At 48.9% G+C, this 21,102-nt stretch overlaps 1 protein-coding gene across 2 annotated transcripts in view; it reads right to left on the bottom strand.

The window, feature by feature from the left end:
- LOC132463704 (uncharacterized) overlaps positions 1–21,102 on the bottom strand; it is a 33,736-nt gene that overhangs the window by 3,109 nt on the left and 9,525 nt on the right. The window contains exons 1-5 of one of the 2 annotated variants that reach the window (XM_060060020.1): positions 2,710–2,876; positions 1,281–1,583; positions 912–1,199; positions 233–346; positions 106–143 (exon numbers count right to left, since the gene is read on the bottom strand). In XM_060060020.1, the coding sequence (XP_059916003.1) occupies positions 106–143; positions 233–346; positions 912–1,199; positions 1,281–1,583; positions 2,710–2,776 (810 nt within the window). In that variant the 5' untranslated portion in view covers positions 2,777–2,876. Of the gene's footprint in view, positions 1–105; positions 144–232; positions 347–911; positions 1,200–1,280; positions 1,584–2,709; positions 2,877–21,102 lie in introns of those variants that run through there. The other variant, XM_060060019.1, reaches the window with a different exon arrangement.

Genomic DNA, 21,102 nt, shown 5'->3' with positions numbered 1-21,102 from the left:
ACTATTTTATCGACATGTTGTATGGTTGTCTTACAAACGTTTGACCTATTTGGTTTTAATGATCAAATCGAACATTTATGTCAGACGTGTAGGAAATCAGCTTACCCGGTCATCGCTACCAGGAGAATTGATATTCCGTTTATCTTTATGGTGGTCATGTGGAAAAAAGGTTCCAAAAATTATTTATGCATTTATTTATTTAATGCAAACTGGTGACAAAAGTGTAACTTACTCTTTTTCCTCTGTTTGTAAATAGCACCCAGAATGCCAACCAGAATAAGAATGACCAGAAAGAATCGAATGATGATTAATAGATGTTCTTGGCGTGGGTTGGTGTGAGGAATATCTGTCAACAAACAAAACAGAAAATGGAACAATACAACCGTTGTGTTTCATCAAACTGCACAGTTTCGACTCTCACTACAATTCTGAATGTAGGATGTCTACATTTAAATGCTTTCAAATGGAAAAAAATAAGCATATATAAGAGGTGCTGTAGGCTATTGTTTTTGTGTATTAGTGAGTGATGTTTTGGGTTGACGGGGCCCACGCCTCTGCACAAGAGTATTGTGATATCACAACACAAAAGTAACAGTCAGTTTGTGGAGGGAACAGAGAGGAGGGGACGTGCTTTGGTTGATTTGTTTAAAAATCTATTCTCTCTCTCTCTCTCTCTCTCTCTCTCTCTCTCTCTCTCTCGGTCTCTCTCTCTCGGTCTCTCTCTCTCTCTCTCTCGGTCTCTCGGTCTCTCTCTCTCTCTCCTACAGCAACTTTAATGCCACACAACCAATAAAGTCACTGGTGTTTTAGTATTCTTATTATCTATTCATGCTTGTCCAATCATACACTGAGATCAACGTAAATACATTTATAATTTGCATTTGTCCAATCAATATTTTCCCCGATCTTACCATCATCTTCAAAACACGGAGGTTTTATCTCCATCGTGGCGTTTGACCAGCTCACTTTGTTGCTATGGTTACAGATGGCGATCAAACCATTTGACAGGTAGAGGTTGAGCCGGGCATCGGAGGTCACAACCTCTGCTGGGTCTCCTCCATCCTCAGAGCAGGTCCGAGGGGTGCACGTGAAGGTGGAGTTTATGGAGGAGCTCCGAGTGCTACAGGTCACGGTCACTTTACAGGATTCAGAACTGTTAGACCCAGGCGACACATTCAGGACCACTGGTGATACCTGCTCTGGAACAAGGAGAGATCATTAAAATACAAACAAAGAAACAGCCTGCATCAAATGTCTGTTTTCTGTTTCAGTGAACATACCTTGAACTGTGACGTGGTAGTCGGCGATAATTACAATGACCTTAGAAGCATCTGATGCTTGGTAAAGTCCACTTTCATTCAATGTTAGGTTTTTTATTCGCAAAGAATAATTTGCTGTTGAAAACTCTGCCCTTTCTCCAAATAGATTTTTTTGATATTTATCAGGAATATATGTTATTATGAAGAGTTCTTCTGATCTTATTGTGCGTTTCCAATGGAATATTTCAACTTTTGATTTCGGTGTTTCAATTTTCATTACTAAATCATTTCCCTTCAGTACAAATAAGGAATTGTTTGTGTACCCTGAAAAAAATAAAATAAAAATTACACAAAGTAATTTTATAAGAATATTGAAAACTATAAATCACCATTTTGCACATCAAGAAACAAAAACAAATCCACTACAAACAAGGTTTAAAAATGGGCCTACCACATACAAACAGATACATACAACAGAAAATACTACAGCTTATTATTATTATTATAAATGTAGCTTTAGATAACAGCCTGCGTACCCTGTACTTACCATGTAACTGAATGTTACAAAGGGAGAACTACCACTGCATAAGTATATTTTGTTTCTATTTACTTGCCTCACAACATGGAAGAAAAAACTATATGAACTTCAAAGTTTGCCGTCAGAAGAGTGTATTAACCATTATATGCGTTTTGATTAACCAGTTATATCTGGAAATGTTTGTATCTATACAGATAGCCATATATATTTCTCTATTTTACTTTTAGCATTTTTTACAACTAATATTGTAATACCATTACATCGAAGTATTACTAAAAGCCCACAACAACATATCTACATACATAGCCTATTAAATGGGCCCTATTTTCTTAATTGAAATAGAATCACATGATACAGAAGTCATAACTCCATCTTCCCCTTTGCTCAGTATTATGGTCACACTGTTCCCTAAAATAACATAATAGATACATAGTACTTAAATAATAACTATAGTATGCAAAATTCCTCCCTAATTGCTGGATTATTGCTCAGTAGGTCATATGTACCCTGTAATGAAATATTAGGTACCCAGTAGTTAAAAAATAACCACAGTAAAAGTTTTTCTAATATCCAGAATTGTAACCCACTTATTCAATAACTTCAAATCTTGTTTCCCATATAATTATTGGTTTGTGCTGTACTGATAAACAATGAGTACAAAAGATTACATGTAACTCTGGAGTAGTTCAGGAGTACTTTGCAAGCTGTAATCTAAAGCGTTACCAATGCTAGCCAGTTAGAAAAGCACAGCCTATATTGTAATCGAGAACCAAACAGAGAAATAACTTCTCAGAGCAGCGCCCATCCCCTATAGATGATAATTGTTTACTTTAAACAGTTATTTTCTAACACCGAAAGCAACAGGCGACACATATCAGAGACAAATGGTCGAAAAATAGTTTTGGGATTTACCTTGCAGGCCTGTGAACCAAAAACTAAACACACAAAGAGCCGAGAGAAATACAGAGTAGGGATTCATGGTAGTTAAAGTTGCACTGCACGAGAGTCAACGCGGAGTGGGTGATATAAGGAAATGGTTCTATCTCTCTCGCTCTCTCTCGCTCTCTCTCGCTCTCTCGTGCTCTCTCGTGCTCTCTCGTTCGCTCTCGCTCTCGCTCTCTCTCTCTCTCTCTCGCTCTCGCTCTCTCTCTCGCTATCCTTTCTTACATCAATATTATAATCAGTTATGTCACTAATGGGTTGTATTGTTGTTTACAGTCAACTTTAAAAACATAGTGGAGATGTACATGATTCCTAAAAATCCTCCCAAAACACAGATATTGGTGATGCTGGAGAGAAACCATGACGTTGGTAACCGGGGGCTTCTCGCTGTGAAGCTGGCTCTTGAGGAGTGATGTCGCTGGTTGGTGGGCACAGCCAAGCCTTTTGTCGTCTGGACAAACCACAGGAACCTCCAGTGGCGCGGGAAGTAGGGGTGCGGCAGGTGCTGCAGCACCCTCTGGTGGCAAAGCTTATAAACGACGAACAAGTTCTAGAGTGGTCTGCAGAATACAGAGCCTGTGTAAATTCTGGGAACCTCGAGTACATCCAGACCATCAAGCGGCTCAACTCACACCAAGCCAGGTGGGCGTTGTATTTTGGCCGGTTTGACTTTACTCTCCTACCGGCCCGTCTCCCGGAACACCAAGACCGATGCACAGTCCCGACAGTACTCCTCTGACGAGCACACGGCGGATCCAGAGCCCAACCCGCCATCCACCTGCCTTTTCACCACCCTCGTCTGGGAGATTGAAGCCACGGTGACACGGTGACAAACTGACCCGAGCACCGGGCCGCCCAACCGTATTTTTGTCCCGGACTCTGTCTGCTCCAAGGACCTGTCCGTTGTCAATTGTCATCCTGGCATCAGTCGGACGCTAGCTTTCCTACGCCAGCGGTGCTGGTGGCCCACCATGGTCCCTGACACCCGGGCATTCATCGCAGCCTGCCCCACCTGTGCTCGGAACAAGACCTCCAATAGGCCCCACTCCTGCCTCCTTCACCCTCTACCCATTCCTCCTCGGCCCTGGTCTCACATTGCCGTGGACTTCGTCGCCGGTCTCCCCGCCTCTTACGGTAACACCACCATCCTGACGGTCATAGACCGCTTCTCCAAGGCCGCTCACTTCATCGCCCTCTGCGCTCTCCCCTCTGCCAGGGTGACCGCGGACCTCATGGTCGCCCACGTATTCCGCCTTCATGGCATTACCTCCAGCATTGTCTCTGATCGTGGGCTCCAGTGGCGGCAGTAGCTCAGGAGGTAGAGAGGGTTGGCTGGTAACCTGAAGGTTGTTGGTTCGATCCCCGGCTCCTCCTAGCTGAGTGTCGAGGTGTGCTTCAGCTCCCGACGAGCTGGCTGTTGCCTTGCATGGTTGACTCCGCCGTCGGTTTGTGAATGTGTGCGTGAATGGTGAATGTGAGGCAATATTGTAAAGCGCTTTGGGTGGCCAACGGTTAGAAAAAGCGCTATATAAATGCAGTCCATTACATCCCCCAGGTTTGGCGCGCAGGTTTCTGGGCAGCTCTGGGAGCCACCACTAGCCTCTCTTCAGGTTACCACCCACCGTCCAATGAACAAATCAAGAGATGGAGGCCATGCTGCACTGCGTCACCTCTTCCAACCCTTCGTCCTGGAGCACCCAATTACCATGGCCCACAACTCCCTCTCCAGTGCCTCTACAGGCCGGTCTCCGTTCCAATGCTCCCTGGGTTACCACCCCCCCTATCCCCACCCTCTATAATGAAATTACCATGATTGGGGTCCTAACTATGTTTATGTAGAAAAGCTTGGGTCAGGCTCCAGAACTCTACTAGGCCTTCTCGTGCTGACAGCTCATTGGCCAGTGTAACAATACGCCTTGTTGTACCGCTCACACTAGAAGAGCTACGACGACAGTATCAAACTTTAAATACGTTTGAAAATAATCAGGACCTAGCAGACTGAATCGGCAAGACAGGGATGCAACTATTGGGACTTGTTGACCTTCTAGTCAGGCAGACACTGTAAGAATTGGGCCTTTTAGTAACCCGATTTGTCACAGACTATATTTTAAGATTGGAAGCCTAATTGCTTCTTGTTTGGCATGCAGTGTGAGGGGGTTTATGATACCCGAATAATGGCCTGAGCGAGCCACGATTTAGAAATTGGACTGTACGAATGTGCGTCAACTAATTTCACCCCGTAGTCGAGGCATATTGCTTGTCGTTTTACGTGCAGTTCAAAGGTGGTAACGATGCTCCGATTCATTTCTTCAGCCAGCTACGAGTAATCTGAGGTATTTCTGAGAGTCTCACGATCTGATTTCCTGAAAGTTCTTGTGCGCTTGTGCATACCAACAAACCCAATGCGGGAATGAAGCGCAAACACAGACAGTTCCGTCAACAGGGGAACTTTCTCTACAAAACAAAAATACCATTTGTCGATGTCTGTACAGTCATTAGCGGTTCCATATTTGTACTGGCCTTAGCTCGATCTGACAGGACCCTCTAGTCATGTGCCCCTATCAGCTGACGACTAACGCTGTCCAATCAAACACACGTACACTGATAAGTGGCCATTTTAAGACCTTCCATCTCAAACTCTCACTCTGCGGAAGTTAGGTAGGCTGAGCCGAATTTGGCCTACCCCCACCCCAGCCTCCCCCTGCTTTGGTTCTACTCTGTCTGTAATGTGACCTATACGATGGGTTGAGATAAGTGTATTTACATCCAGGCTTACTAGCGGCCAGATCAATGCATTGTCATGGTGTCCTTTCTCGTTGATTTGATTTTTTGTTGTAATTGGAACCCATCAATAGATGCACAATTGGGAGCATGTGGTCTCTAAAAATTGGAAAATTGGGTTTATGTTTGCCCGACATTAAAAGACGCTTTTATATAGAAACCATATTTTTTATTGTTTAAAACAATGCAAGCATTCATACAAATCAATGTGTTTAAAACTGTTAAAATATAAGCATCATTTTAAAGTTACTGTTCCATGTACATCTTCAATCAGTATGTTAACATATTATTAACTCTCTATGACCTAATCCACAAATGTTCATGAACTTAAAGTGCTACCCATGACCCAAAGCCTTGACGACACTAGTAAACAAATACATAAATGAAAGTCATACCGACACAACTCTGAAATATACAATCATATGAAATACAGTAGCTTGTGTCCAAGCTGTACTTCTGCTAGATTATATTTGTTCTAAATTAGTGTAATCATCTCTCTAAAGTGCTTTAGCTACAATCTTACAGTGCATTGCAAGAAGTGCCTGTGCCTGCATGTGAAGTTTGTGAATAACTGACTTCCTGTAAGGTTTTTCTGTAGTGCTTCCTGTGTGTACGACATGGTTTTAGCTGCATTAGTTCTTGACAGAAATCCAAGAAATCATTTCAATGCATTCTACACATTCCAACGCCATACAAACTAGCCAAGGTCTCTAGCATTTGGATCAAAATATAAATATACTTATTTTCAGATCCATTGATGCGTTTCCATGCGTGAAATGTCTTGTGATCTCAGATTTTGAGTGTGTGTGTGTGTGTGTGTGTGTGTGTGTGTGTGTGTGTGTGTGTGTGTGTGTGTGTGTGTGTGTGTGTGTGTGTGTCCGTGTGTGTGTCCGTGTGTGTGTGTGTGTGTGTGTGTGTGTGTGTGTGTGTCCGTGTGTGTGTGTGTGTGTGTGTTTGTGTGTGTGTGTGTGTGTGTTTGTGTGTGTGTGTGTGTGTGTGTGTGTGTGTGTGTGTGTGTGTGTGTGTGTGTGTGTGTCCGTGTGTGTGTGTGTGTGTGTGTGTGTGTGTGTGTGTGTCCGTGTGTGTCCGTGTCCGTGTCTGTGTGTCCGTGTCCGTGTGTGTGTGTGTGTGCGTGCGTGTGTCCGTGTGTCCGTGTGTCTGTGTGTCTGTGTGTGTGTGTGTGTGTGTGTGTGTGTGTGTGTGTGTGTGTGTGTGTGTGTGTGTGTGTCCGTGTGTGTGTGTGTGTGTGTGTGTGTGTGTGTGTGTGTGTGTGTGTGTGTGTGTGTGTGTGTCCGTGTGTCCGTGTGTGTGTGTGTGTGTGTGTGTGTGTGTGTGTGTGTGTGTGTGTGTGTGTGTGTGTGTGTGTGTGTGTGAGGTAGGTGCGGGGGTACGCCCAGCAGCAGCAGCAGCACCCTAACCCCCCTCGCCCGTCAGACGTTACTGATGCGTACGCTGAGGGGGCCGCTGTCCCGGACCCTCCCCTGATCCTGAGCCCCCAGTCGGTAGCTCTGCTCCAGGCGGATCTTGTCCGGGTCGGTCCCCTCCGGTGCGGACCCCCCCCTGCCGCTCTGGTAGCCCGGCTGGGGGGGGGGTTGTGGAGGAGGAGGTGACGGGTTGGGGTCCGTGGAGGGCGAATGGAAAAAGGGCGTGGTCTTGGTTTTGGCCACCTTGTCGAAGAAGGCGAAGTCGGCCACGTACTTCCCCGACGGGGAGAGGGAGACGACGGGCGGGAACTCGTAGCCCCACAGGATCTCGTCGGGCAGGTAGGAGGTGCGCACCTGGCAGGTGGCCGAGGTGGGCTCCACCGTGGCGCTCAGGATGACCAGCAGCTCGAAGTCGGCCAGGTCGGGGTCGGTCCATCCGCCGCCTTGGGGGGGGGGAGGGGGGGGGATGGTGACAGAGGTCACCATCACGGAGGAAAGACCATGCCAACGCAGGATACGAAAGGAACAGACCAATGAAAAAGAAGAAAAATCTAGATAGGATAATTTTTGGTACAACGTTGGAAGATAATTTGCTTACTGCAGTGAGATTACCCATGGCTCTTTGTTTGATCAAAGGTTATTCTGTCCCTTAAAAAAACAACAGTGTCACCCCTTATGTTTTTTTCATGACGACCAATAAAAAACAACAGTGTTACCCCTTATGTTTTTTGTCATGACGACCAATAAAAAACGACAGTGTTACCCCTTATGTTTTTTTCATTACAACCAATAAAAAACAACAGTGTTACCCCTTATGTTTTTTTTCATGCCGACCAATAAAAAACGACAGTGTTACCCCTTACGTTTTTTTCTTGACGACCAATAAAAAACAACAGTGTTACCCCTTGTGTTTTATTTGACAAAGACAACAGTGTTACCCCTTATGTTTTTTTTCATGACGATCAATAAAAAACCACAGTGTTACCCCTTCTGTTTTTTTCATGACGACCATTAAAAAACAACAGTGTTACCCCTTATGTTTTTTTTCATGCCGACCAATAAAAAACGACAGTGTTACCCCTTACATTTCTTTCATGACGACCAATAAATAACAACAGTGTTAGCCCTTGTGTTCTATTTCATCCTTACTGACCTCTGGCGGTGCATTAAGCACTGGATTTATCCGTCTCGCGCATGCGCAGTTCGAGTACCTATACCAACAAGGTCACATGTGACCCTCGTGACACCGGATTGGCTATATAGCCCGGTGTCGACAGAGGATCTGTTCCTTTCATCTTCTCGCAAAGACGCATATTGTAGTACCGCTTGCGGATAGCGTATTCGCTTTTTGAAAAGGATCGCGCTCCAGACTGTGTGCAGCCTCGCGACCAAGGGTCGGAGCAACGGGTGAACTCGTCCTCCAGGGGCTGTTGGTCTGTACAGCGCTGAAAGGCTTCCCTAGAAGCTTCCAAGTTTTTGTTTAGTTTCAGTCTCTTACCGGTGAAGGCAGCGCTCTCGCGTCCTCTCCCGGCAATACTGCTGGCATTATTTTCACTACTGGGATTAATTTCGCTACTGATAGCTCCCTTATAGAAACAGCTCGGCTGTGTTCTGGGTTACCAAATTTATTTGGTAAAAGTTTTTCCAGTCAGTCACTTACCGGTGAAGGCAGCGTTCTCGCGTCCTCTCCCTGTAACACTGTTGTTTATTTCTTTCGGTCACTTACCGGTGAAGGCAGCGCTCTCGCGTCCTCTCCCTGTAACACTGTTGTTTATTTCTTTCGGTCACTTACCGGTGAAGGCAGCGCTCTCGCGCCCTCTCCCTGTAACACTGTTGGGGTTTATTTTTCAGTCACTTACCGGTGAAGGCAGCGCTCTCGCGCCCTCTCCCTGTAACACTTGTGTGTTTCTTTTCAGTCACTTACCGGTGAAGGCAGCGCTCTCGCGTCCTCTCCCGAGAACACTGCTGTATATTTGAGTGTGTAATTCTTTTTTCAGTCACTTGCTGGTGAAGACTGCGCTCTCGCGTCCTCTCCCGGTAACACTTTCTTGGCTTTTCTTGAATTAGTAGCTCACTGGTGAAGGCAGTGCTCCCTCTCCCAGTGTTCTGCTGATGGCTCATGTGTGTGGCGCCTGTGTGGCCCTCCTTGAGCCTGACGATGGCCATGATCGCTGCCCCTCTTGCCTCGGCTTCGAGCATTTGAGGGAGGGCCTTACCGAGAGGGCCTGCATGAACTGCGGCTCCATGCCCTTGGCACTTAGGCTGGCTAGGCTTGCAGCGGTGGAACATCCGGCAGCTGTCGACCTACCATTAATGGCGCCACTTCCTCCAGCTCAGCCCGGCCATTCTTGGCGTCGGGGTAGAGCAGGCCCCCCCCCCAGGAAAAGGGCTAGGGACGAGCTGGCATCCAAGGTGGATCGCTTGTCGTCCGATATGGAGAGGATACAGGAACTCCTCCTGACCCTGCAACCTGGGGCAGGTGGCGCGGTGGCTGACATCCGGCCTGACCCTTCCTTGGGGGATGTGCCGGGGACGGACGATGTCCTGTCGCTGGCGGCATCAGCCAACCTCTTTAGTGAGGGTGTCACGGGGGAGGAAGCCTCAAACGCTTTTGGGGAGGCCTCCCGCTCCTCTGCTCAGAGCTCTGGGCACAGCACAGAGGGTAACCCCATCGGGGCCGTCATCCGTACGGCCCTGGCTCGCCTGGGGCTCGATGCTCCTCAGGCAGACTTGGCCCAGCCTAGCGCCTTTTTCAGGCGCAGCCCTGCCACAGCCCCTTTTTCTGTCCCTCCTTCGGAGGAGTATTTAAAGGAGCTACACCTCTGCTGGAAGGACGCCAAGGCTCTCCCCCGTCCTTCTTCCAGTGCTCGGGCCTTGGCTGCCATGCGGGATCCAGCGCAGTATGGTTTGGGTTGCATGCCACCCGTTGAGCCCGCCATTGCCTCCCTCATTCTAACACCCGATCAGGCCTTGCGGCCGGATGCCAGGTGTCCTCGGCCCCAGTGCAGGGTCACAGACGACCTGCTTTCAAAGGTCTATGACGCAGCAGCACGTATGGGGCGGATTGGCAACTCCCTCTCCCACCTAATGCTGGCGCTCTCGACCTCGCTGCAACAAGCTGCAGTTGAGCCGTCTACACAGGACCTGAGCGACGCGTCCCTACAGGCCTTTGCCCTCATGTCCAGGGAATTGGGGCGTGTAATGTCCACCCTGGTCCAGACTCGCCGCCAGGTCTGGTTGGCTCAGTCGCCCCTGACGGAGGCGTGCAGGAAGGCCCTTAGAGCCGTGCCAGTGGTACCGGGGGAGCTGTTTGGGTCAGCTGCCCTGGAGACGCTGGAGCGAGCTGCCCAAGCTAGGCAAACTAACCTGCAGCTGGCGGGTCTTCACAGGAGTGTTTCCGCTCCTGGCAGGCCTAGAGCCCCCCCGGCTGCCCCCCGGGGCCGCTACCAGCCACCACGCTCTTACCCAGCAAGAGATGAGGGCCTACGCAGGTCTCGGCGGTCCGCCCAGCAGCCCGCAGATAACTTTCGCGCCCCCGCCCGCCCATCGCCCGGGCAGCCTCGGGCCGCGGAGCCTCACCGGTACCCCTCCAGAGCCGACAGAGGCCGGGGGGCCAGGCGCTAGGACCACGGGGCCGGTCGTCGGCTGTTTTTCCCAGCAGCAGATCAGCTATTGGGCTGCCTGTACTATAGACCCCTGGGTGGTTTCCACCTTAACCCGGGGGTACGAATTACAGTTCCGACGCCGGCCCCAGGCCTTCGGCCGGGTCAGGATGACAGTCGTCCGCGACCCGACGAAGGCCGCAGCTCTGGCCCAGGAGCTATCCGCCCTCCTGGCCAAGGGTGCGATCGAGCCAGTGGACCCTCAGTTGCAACCCGGGGGGTTCTACTCGGCGTACTTTCTGGTAGCCAAGAAAGACGGCGGATTCAGGCCCATTCTAGACCTAAGGGGCCTGAACACGTTTTTAAAAATTTTACCGTTTCACATGCTCACCTCGGCGGACACCCTGAGGGTAGTTGCCAGGGGGGAGTGGTTCACGACTATAGACCTGAAGGACGCCTATTTTCATGTGCCGGTTGCGGCACACCACAGGCGGTTCCTGAGGTTTGCCTATCGGGGCAGGCATTACCAATTCAGGGTACTTCCCTTCGGGCTTTCCCTCTCCCCGAGGGTTTTCACCAGGGTTGTGGCGGCAGCCCTCGCACCCCTGCAGACGCAGGGCATGAAGATCCTGCCGTATCTGGACGACTGGCTGGTCTGTGCGCCCTCCAGGTCCCAGGTGGCCCAGGACACGGCCCGCCTGCTGTCGCACGTCGCCCGGCTGGGCTTGACGGTGAATCAAACAAAGAGTTGCCTGGACCCTTCCCAACGGGTTACCTATCTGGGGTTGGTCCTGGACTCGGTCGCCATGAAGGCCTACCTTTCACCTCGACGGGTGAACGACATCCTCCGCCTCCTCCCCCTCTTCAGAGCCGGCAGGAGGCTGCTTTTTATTCATTTTCTTCAGCTTCTGGGCAAGCTGGCAGCTGCTTCAGCTGTGGTGCCTCTGGGCTTACTGTCCCTGCGCCCACTCCAAATGTGGCTGAACAGCCTGCACCTAGATGCCAAGTGGCACAGGCAGAGGAGGGTCAAGGTGACCCTGCAGTGTCTTGTCTCTCTGGCCCCATGGAGAAAGAGAGCGTATCTGGAGGCAGGCGTGCCCATGGGCGCAATCCCGGCACGCCGGGAGTTGGTGACAACCGACGCCTGCCTCTCGGGATGGGGCGCAGTGTGGCAGGGCAGGACTGCGCAGGGACGGTGGTCTGGCCGGGACGTGGCACAGCACATCAATGTGCTGGAACTCCGGGCTGTGCAGCTGGCATTAGCCAGCTTTCTGCCCCATTTGACAGGCCGGCATGTCCTGGTCCGGTCGGACAACATGGCCACGGTTTCGCAGGTGAACCACCAGGGGGGCACCAGGTCAGCACGGCTACCCCGGGTATCCCAGAGCCTGTGGACTTGGGCTTCTCCCCGTCTGGCCAGCCTACGGGCAGTTTATCTGCCGGGGGCCCAGAATCGGGCGGCAGACTTCCTCTCCCGACGGAAGCCTCCACCGGGGGAATGGCGGCTTCACCCCGAGGTGGTGGAGTCAATGTGGGGCCTCTTCGGCAGGGCAGAGGTGGACCTCTTTGCCTCGGAGGAGTCGGCGCATTGCCCCCTCTGGTTCTCCTGGGCAGAAGCGTCCAGCCCCTTAGGGCAGGACGCGCTGGCGCACGATTGGCCGGACAGGCCTCTTTATGCCTACCCACCATTGCCTCTGGTTCTGCCGACACTCCAGAGGGTCCTTTTGCAGGGCCACCGGCTCCTTCTGGTGGCCCCCTTTTGGCCGGGGAGGCTCTGGTATCCACTGCTGCTCAGGCTCTGCTGCAGCTCGCCATGGCGCCTCCCCGACAGGAGGGATCTCCTGTCCCAGCTGGGGGGTCAGATCTGGCATCCCGACCCCTCTCGCCTACAGCTCTGGGCTTGGCCACTGCAGGGCCCGACCCACTGCTGAGGGAGTGCACTGCGGCTGTCAGGGGTACGGTTATGAGTGCCAGGGCACCATCGACCAGGTTGCAGTACGGAAACAGGTGGAAGCTGTTCTCCAACTGGTGTGCGGCTAGGGCCGCGGATCCAGTGCATTGCGCTGTGACCACGGTGCTGGAATTTCTGCAGTCCCTCCTGGATAGTGGCCGGTCGCACTCTACCTTGAGGGTCTATGTAGCTGCCATCTCCTCCCTACATGATAGGGTTGACAGCGCCACGGTAGGGCGCCACAGATTAGTGTCCCTCTTTCTAAGAGGGGCTTTGAGGCTGCGTCCCCCTACAGCCATGCGGTCTCCAGCATGGGACCTGCCGCTGGTGCTGGAAGCCTTGTCATCGCCTCCCTTCGAGCCTTTGGGTCAAGGGGGTTTGAAGTGGCTGTCCATGAAGGCTGCCTTTTTACTCGCCATAACATCTGCCAAGCGGGTCGGGGAGTTGCATGCCCTATCAGTGAGTGATACATGCCTGAGGTGGAACTCTGATGGCTCGGGTGTCACTCTATGGCCGAACGTTGCGTTCCTGCCAAAGACCCTGCCACGCAATCACCTTAACCAGCCCATCCAGTTAGCACGCTTTGACCCCCCTTCTGGGGAGGGTGGGTCTGAGCTGCTGTGCCCGGTGCGGGCCCTTAGGGCTTATATTTCTGCTACCGCCGGTATTCGCCAGTCGGAGCAGCTTTTTGTTTGCCATGGTGGCCTTAACAGGGGTCGTGCTTTAACAAAGCAGAGGCTGTCCCACTGGATTGTGGAGACCATAACACACGCCTACGGGGCCAGTGGCCGCCCCCCGCCATCCAGGGTGAGGTGTCACTCAACTAGGAGCGTCTCCACATCATGGGCTGCCCTGAGAGGGGTGCCCCTGGGGACCATCTGTGCCGCGGCGTCATGGGCGTCGCCTAGCACATTCTCCAGGTTCTACCGGGTCAACGTTGCCACTCCCCATCCAATGGGCGTGGCCCTGATGCCAAGCTCTGCTTTCTCTGATCAGTAGGTGAGCACCTTGACTCTTCGTGACGTTGTTGGTATTGGCCATCCAGTGCTTAATGCACCGCCTCTGGCGGTCAGTAAGGATGAAATAGAACGCAGAGTTACGTATGTAACTCCGGTTCTATGAATCCTGGATGACCGCCAGAGTTACAGGTCACTCAGAAGTCTCGTGGTTCGCGAGAAGATTCTGGGAACAGATCCTCTGTCGACACCGGGCTATATAGCCAATCCGGTGTCACGAGGGTCACATGTGACCTTGTTGGTATAGGTACTTGAACTGCGCATGCGCGAGACGGATAAATCCAGTGCTTAATGCACCGCCTCTGGCGGTCATCCAGGATTCATAGAACCGGAGTTACATACGTAACTCTGCGTTTTATTTGACAAAGACAACAGTGTTACCCCCTTATGTTTTTTTTCATGACGATCAATAAAAAACCACAGTGTTACCCCTTCTGTTTTTTTCATGACGACCAATAAAAAACAACAGTGTTACCCCTTACATTTCTTTCATGACGACCAATAAATAACAACAGTGTTACCCCTTGTGTTTTATTTGACAAAGACAACAGTGTTACCTCTTATGTTTTTTTTCATGACGACCAATTAAAAACGACAGTGTTACCCCTTATGTTTTTTTTTCATGACGACCAATAAAAAACATCAGTGTTACCCCTTATGGTTTTTTTCATGACGACCAAAGAAAAACGACAGTGTTACCCCTTATGTTTTTTTCATGACGACCAATAAAAAACGACAGTGTTAACCCTTATGGTTTTTTTCATGACGACCAAAGAAAAACGACAGTGTTGCCCCTTATGGTTTTTTCATGCCGACCAATAAAAAACGACAGTGTTACCCCTTACGTTTTTTTCATGACGACCAATAAAAAACAACAGTGTTACCCCTTGTGTTTTATTTGACAAAGACAACAGTGTTACCCCTTATGTTTTTTTTCATGACGATCAATAAAAAACCACAGTGTTACCCCTTATGTCTTTTTCAAAACGGCCAGAAAAAAACGAGTGTTACCCCTTGTGTTTTTTTTCATGCCAACCAATAAAAAACGACAGTGTTACCCCTTATGTTTTTTTCAAAACGGCCAGAAAAAAACAACAGTGTTACCCCTTGTGTTTTATTTGACAAAGACAACAGTGTTACCTCTTATGTTTTTTTTCATGACGACCAATTAAAAACGACAGTGTTACCCCTTATGTTTTTTTTTCATGACGACCAATAAAAAACATCAGTGTTACCCCTTATGGTTTTTTTCATGACGACCAATAAAAAACGACAGTTTATCATGTTATTTTTTGTCTCCCTGCCCCCTTACTCATAGCTTAAACACCTTCCCCTCTGCGGTTCGAAGCCTCCACTTTGGTTTCTCCCCCCCCAGAGAGTGGCTTTGTCTTTCATGCTCCGCTCTTGACATTGTTTTGAGTGCTCATCGTTAACGATTGTACTTGGTACAGAGTGCGAGGTTAAGTCCCCCACTATAGGTCTCTGTGTAGATCGGGCCACAATAGAATAATCTATCTTTCACTTCCCCCATTCTTCTGTCCTTTCCTGAGGCCGGCGCGGTGTGTGTTCCTAAGCAGTAGCTCCATAGCTGACGTTCACAGTGGATACTATCTTATCTGCCAATCCGCTGATACCACACTGGACTATGCTTACGTTTTACATTCAAAAATATTGGGATTTTGTTATTAAAGACGATGGATTACTAAAGAGTACGAGTCTCCCCCTCCTGACCCCATACGCTCGTAAAGTCCCCACCTCTCTCTCTCTCTCTCTCTCTCTCTCTCTCTCTCTCTCTCTCTCTCTCTCTCTCTCTCTCTCTCTCTCTCTCTCTCTCTCTCTCTCTGGTTTTATTAACAATAAATACTGTTTGTAGTACCCCTTTTCATCAGAGGATCTCATAGGGCTATTTGTGTATATGTGTATACACACAGTGCAGAGAGCGGATAGTGTGTTGAGAGTGTGTATTGCGATTAAGTGGTGGCCTTATGCCATAAAGTACAGCATATTTCAGCCAGACAGATAGAACTCAGAGGAGTTTATTTTATCGATTGATACGTTTGTAGTTTCCCCCACCGCCATATTTGGAGTTCCTCATAGTCTCTGTAGCCCCCCATCTCAACATCTCCCACCACTGGATGCGAAGAGACCTATTCCCAGCTCTATCTCCACGCCTCCCCCCCCTGCTCGCTGAGAGAAAAATATTCCCAGTTCTATCTCAACATCTCCCCCTGTACCACAAGAAGAGGACTATTATAAGTCCCAACTAGGTGACCCCCTGCTTTCCAAGAAGCTAACTACTAGTGTTTTCTCCGCACCCAGCCACAGAATCCCCTTAAGCGTCTGCCCCCACCAGGCGAGCCCGAGTTCGCCGTACAACAATAGGGTAACCCATTGGACAGCCGTTCACAACCCCTATCCACATTCATATAGATGTGAGAAGGAGGCCATACCCCCTTTCTAATATTAGTTAAATTGAAGGCTTCTTCGTATTGTTCTCTCTTCCCCTCACTCCCTTTCTCCCTAAACACCTAGCTATGTGTTAGGACCAGATGGTAAATTGTTGAACTTGTTTGTGTATTTGAGTGTCTGTGTGTGTCTGAGTGCTGAAATAAGGGGAGCCAGTCCCTAGTTCATATATCGGCAGAACACACATGAATTTGGTTAAGTTGTAATTACTGTGTTATTGATTCACCAACATTAATTGTTTTAACAATCTGTAAATGCTTGCATTTTTTCTAAATTTATTCTCTTTTCTCTTCAGAACTTGGCAACCTGAGCAGTGAAGGATGCCCAACACTCATCATTTTAATTGTGTACATTATTCTAAATATTCTCTTTTCTCTTCAGGAAGAGGCAACATAAGCAGTGAAGGATGCCCAACACTCATCATTTTATTTGTGTGCATTAATCTAAATATTCTCTCTCTCTCTTCAGGAAGAAGAAAGAATTCCTAACACTCACAGACATTACGTTTTTCCAGGTTGCTGGGCCCATCTGTCTGATTTCGTGCGTTTTGTGTATCACGACAGGAGTGCACTAGACACTGGATGTGTTATGAACATTGATATTAGAGAACCAGGATGGTTAAAATAGACACAGGGTTTAACTAATAAAATAGTATGTTTAATTAATAAATGATGAGCATGGTTTTCACCGGTGCACAAGGAGGGAGTTAGCTCAACTACTGTAGTTCAATTACAATACATCAATTACTTTCATTTTATATTTTGTGGTTATGTGAGTTTTATTTCACCAAAATCTTGTATTGTTCATGTAGGCCTAGTAGTTTTTAGGCATTGGGAGATTTATTTGTTTTTATTTATTAAACGGGCGAAACCGTTACGGTTTCGATCTATCCGGTTTCGAAGTATCTCCGTAAAGACGAAGCCAAGCAAAACCGGATAGATCTGTAGAAACACTGTAGTAAACATTCCAGGCCCATAAGGGGCGCTGCTTCTGGTACACAAATCCAGAAGAAGAAGTGGCGAGCATGCGCATAAAGGCTGCCCCCCGAACCACTAACAACCAGTGTTGTTTTCGTCAGGCAAGACGAAAACGAAAATGACGTCGTCAGACCCCTTTTTTCCATGACGAAAATGAGACTAAGACGAACGTCACCAAAGCCATATAAAGACTAAAATGTGACGAAAAATGTAGACATTTTCGTCAGACGAGAACTAGACGAGACTAAATTGTTAGTGAGTGGACGAACAAAGTTTCAAAACATGCTTTTTTCCCGCCAACTATAATATGCGGAAAAGAAATGGAGAAATGGAGCCAGCTGCTTGTCCTAACAGTCACGCACTAAAAGCCTTGCTCGCGCGCAGCTGCGCCTGCACGCACACGGCACACTCGAGTGTGCCGTGTGCGACGAGTGCGACAGTCCGACGAGTTTTCATCGGACTAAAACTAGACTAAAACCTTTTGAGTTTTCGTCAGACTAAAACTAGACTAAAACTTTCAAAGATAGAAATGACTAAAATGGGACTAAAACTAAGAAGCATTTCGTCAAAAAGACTAAGACTAAAACTAAATCTAAAATGCCTGCCAAAAACAACACTGCTAACAACACAAACAAACAGCTCTTCTACGATGGCGAACTAGATTCCCAATAAATAATGGCTTAGCAACCCAACAAGGGACATGATATGCTGCAGAACGATTACAAGCTTGTAGTCATCTTTTTTGTTGTGATTTCTGAGACTCCGCGGGCTTAAGAGCCATTGGCTTAGGAGGTCGAGGGGTGGGGCGATGATGTCATGGTTTGCGGTTTCAGTCGGTTTCAGGCGTCCACACGAAACCAAAAAGAAACCGGATAGATTTGAAACCACCTCCGAGGGTGGTTTCAGAAGTTTGCGGTTTCGGTCAGCGGATTCGCCGGCTTCGTGTGGACGGAAGGCCGAACCGTACAAGACCTTTGCGGTTTCGCCATGAAATCGGCTTCGTGTGGACGGGGCCTCAGTTTGCGTTCCACTGGAAAGAGAGGTACGTGTCCACACCTGTGCAATGTTAACTTTAAATATACCTGTTCTAACTTTAGTTTTAGTGCATATGGTAACTTGTATATGCATTCCAGGATGAGTGCACTTAAATTTAGTCATGTTTTGTCGAGAACATTTATGTTTTATGAGCTTAGATTGTTAACATAGCTAACCTCGTGGTTTGCGCTCGCCGTTCTATCTTCGTGTAGTATAGCCCAAATGTTTCAGTTCTCCATTTTCTTGTGTTAGGCTGATTCAATCCATGAAGATAGAGTCCTGAATCTTTGTTCTCATTGAAATTGTACAGGTATGTAGCCTACGTCCCAATACCAGGTTTAGCATGTGTTAATTCAAATGTTTTCTTGTATTTTATTTTCGGATTTTTTGAAATGCTTTTAGTGCTCTGTTTGCGTTCCACTGGATTGAGAGAGGCTGGTTCAATCCATGAAGATAGAGTCCTGAATCTAGTGTTCTCATTGAAATTGTACAGAATAAAGTACCATAACAGAACGTCAGTGTCCTGTCTTCAGTGCACAGGAACACAACGCAGTAGTCGGCTACATGCAGACCGCGCCGGCTACATTGGTGCCGTGACCCGGATCTCCTCGCTTCAGGGTGATCGCCGGTGGTTGCTGTAACGAGTAGGAACTCTTCGGGACGTTGACAAGTACTTGTTCTACTGTCAATGCGCAAATTGTAATTCTTGATTGACAACCTTTGCAAAAATGACTGATGGTAAGGATGTGCAGACACCTCTTAGCCGTGGGGACGCTGCGCTGGAAAGCCTAGGTAGGGGCAGGCTTATGAGTAGGGTGGAGTGCACGCCGGTTAAAGGGGCTGGTGCACTAGGCAAACCTGTACTCTCTTCCACACACTAACACACTGATGCACATTCCCCCGCACCGCACATGCGTAGATTAGGGGATGCTTCAGACATTGGTAGTGGTGTTAGCCCAGTGGGCCGCCCTGTATTCTCATACCCTCACACGCATACAGATGAACATTCTCCACGTCAGCCAGTGTCTAGTCCAGAGGCGAGTTCCTCAGACCTAGGGAACCTCATTGCACAATTAGCATACGAGATAGGGGAGAACACTGCTAGCCAACTTAACAGATCTATCGGTAGCGCAGATAGTCAAAACCCTCCCACACCTAGTCAGAATTTAGGACAAGGACAGTCTGACTTGAACATGACTAGAGTAACGTTAGTTAGGAAGACAGACGTCAAAGAGCCACCGTACTTCAGGGGAGATGGAACAGACAGACACACAGTGCACGAGTGGGAAGAAATGATGAGCGTCTACCTGAATAAGCGGGGTGTCCCCCCACAAGAGTGCTCCATGGAGATAATGTCAAGACTAATGGGAAAGGCTAGAGACATTGTTAAAGTTACCCTGCGCAGCATGCCATCGCTGCGGCCAGCTGAACACTCCAAGCTTGTCTTTGATATCCTGAAATAACATTTCAGTGAGGTAACCGACTCCTCAATGCCTCTAGCAGACCCCTCTCATGAGGTCACGATGACGCCGGTGAAACACTGTCCTGACCCCGCTCTTGCAAGTGTCCTGAAGTGCAAAATATCAAGAGAAGTGGACAGCAAATGAGATTCAGGAACACCTCATCGAACAGCAGAGAGAGGCCAGAACAATGTCTCATTCCAAATCTTGCCGGCCAAAGAACATTGGTACACATGCTCAGACTTCAGCAATAGACACAGTCCCTGCTAATAACACCACCGACCTTATCTGCTACCCGGAGTCAATGGGGCCCTCGTCCTCTTCTCAGGCCGAGGGTGTCTGCGTCCAGTCTCTCATTGGCTTGTTGAACCGTGTGCTGGAGCAGAAGGCCCCGACAGCAGCGGTCGCGCCACCCAGCAGGGGGGCCAGTTGCCATTGTTCAGAGTAGATGTAGTCTGTCAGTCTGCTCAACACTCAACTACTGTGCACTGTAGACAGGCAAACCTCTGTATGGGCTGTTACAAGCCCGGCCACTGGAAGAGGGAGTGCCAACAGCGCCGGGCCGCCGGCCAAGAATTAACACCCCTCCACAGCCACAGCTATCTCAAGCACGGCCTGAACATGAGCAAAGATGAGCAAGTTTAAACTAGATGGCTCACATATGGAGAGGGGATGTGTGAGCATTAAAACATCGACCCTTGAAGAAAGTGAAGAATTAAAGGAGTTGTACGTCAATGTTTGTGAAACAATGTTGATTGTACAGTAGTTCAGAATATTCACACAGTTGAGACCTTCAGCGAGTTATTTCATGCACCAGTGACAGTTAATGGCCGCGCTCAGTTACAAGAGCTCCTTGACACAGGGTCAATGGCCTGCACGATAAGTGAAGAGGCAGAGCTGAGACTGCTATCAGATAGCGTCCTGACCCAACAGCAAGAACCCCCGCAGCGCATCATCCTTGTTGGCTGTGGAGGAGTGCAGGTGAGCACTAAGTGTTTGTATGACATGGAACTCAGTCTGTAAGGGGTGAAGAGCATGGTCCCAGTCCTGGTTGTCGCTGGCCAGAAAGACGACACCATAGTAGGCACCAACATGCTGAAATATGTGCTTCATCAGCTCAAAGAATTAGAAAGATTATTGGAAACTTATCTCAAGCAACACACAAGTGTCTTCAGACGGCCAACAGTTTTTGGAGATGATGGCACGCCTCACGAGATGGAGGGGTGAAGGTGTGCCGGAAAAAGTAGGGACGGGGAAGTTAACTCAGGCGGTGCCCCTCCTCCCCAAACAAGAGTACCTACTGTGGGGTAGACTGCCAAGTAATGTGCCCCAGTCACCTGGGAGCACAGTTATTGTGGAGCCTACCACCTCCAGGTGTGTGCCTCGGGGCATCATGGTGGGGAGAGTGGTCACGCCGCTGTGGGGAGATGGCTGGACCCCCATGAAAATCACAAACATCTCAGACAAACCACTCACCCTGAGAAAGAACAGCAAGCAGGCAGATGTCTCTCCTTGTGTCACGGCTGAAGACCTCACACTGTTCCAGGGTTCCTCTCAGAGCGACAGTTGTTCTGTTAAAGTGGCTCATGTGAAACAGGACGACGGCACTGACCTGAAAGACAGACTGCAGAAGTCTGGTCTTGGAAACGTC

Source organism: Gadus macrocephalus, chromosome 8 (genome assembly GCF_031168955.1).
Source record: "Gadus macrocephalus chromosome 8, ASM3116895v1".
Taxonomy (NCBI): Eukaryota; Metazoa; Chordata; class Actinopteri; order Gadiformes; family Gadidae; genus Gadus; species Gadus macrocephalus.
This window is presented reverse-complemented; position numbering and strand designations above follow the sequence as displayed.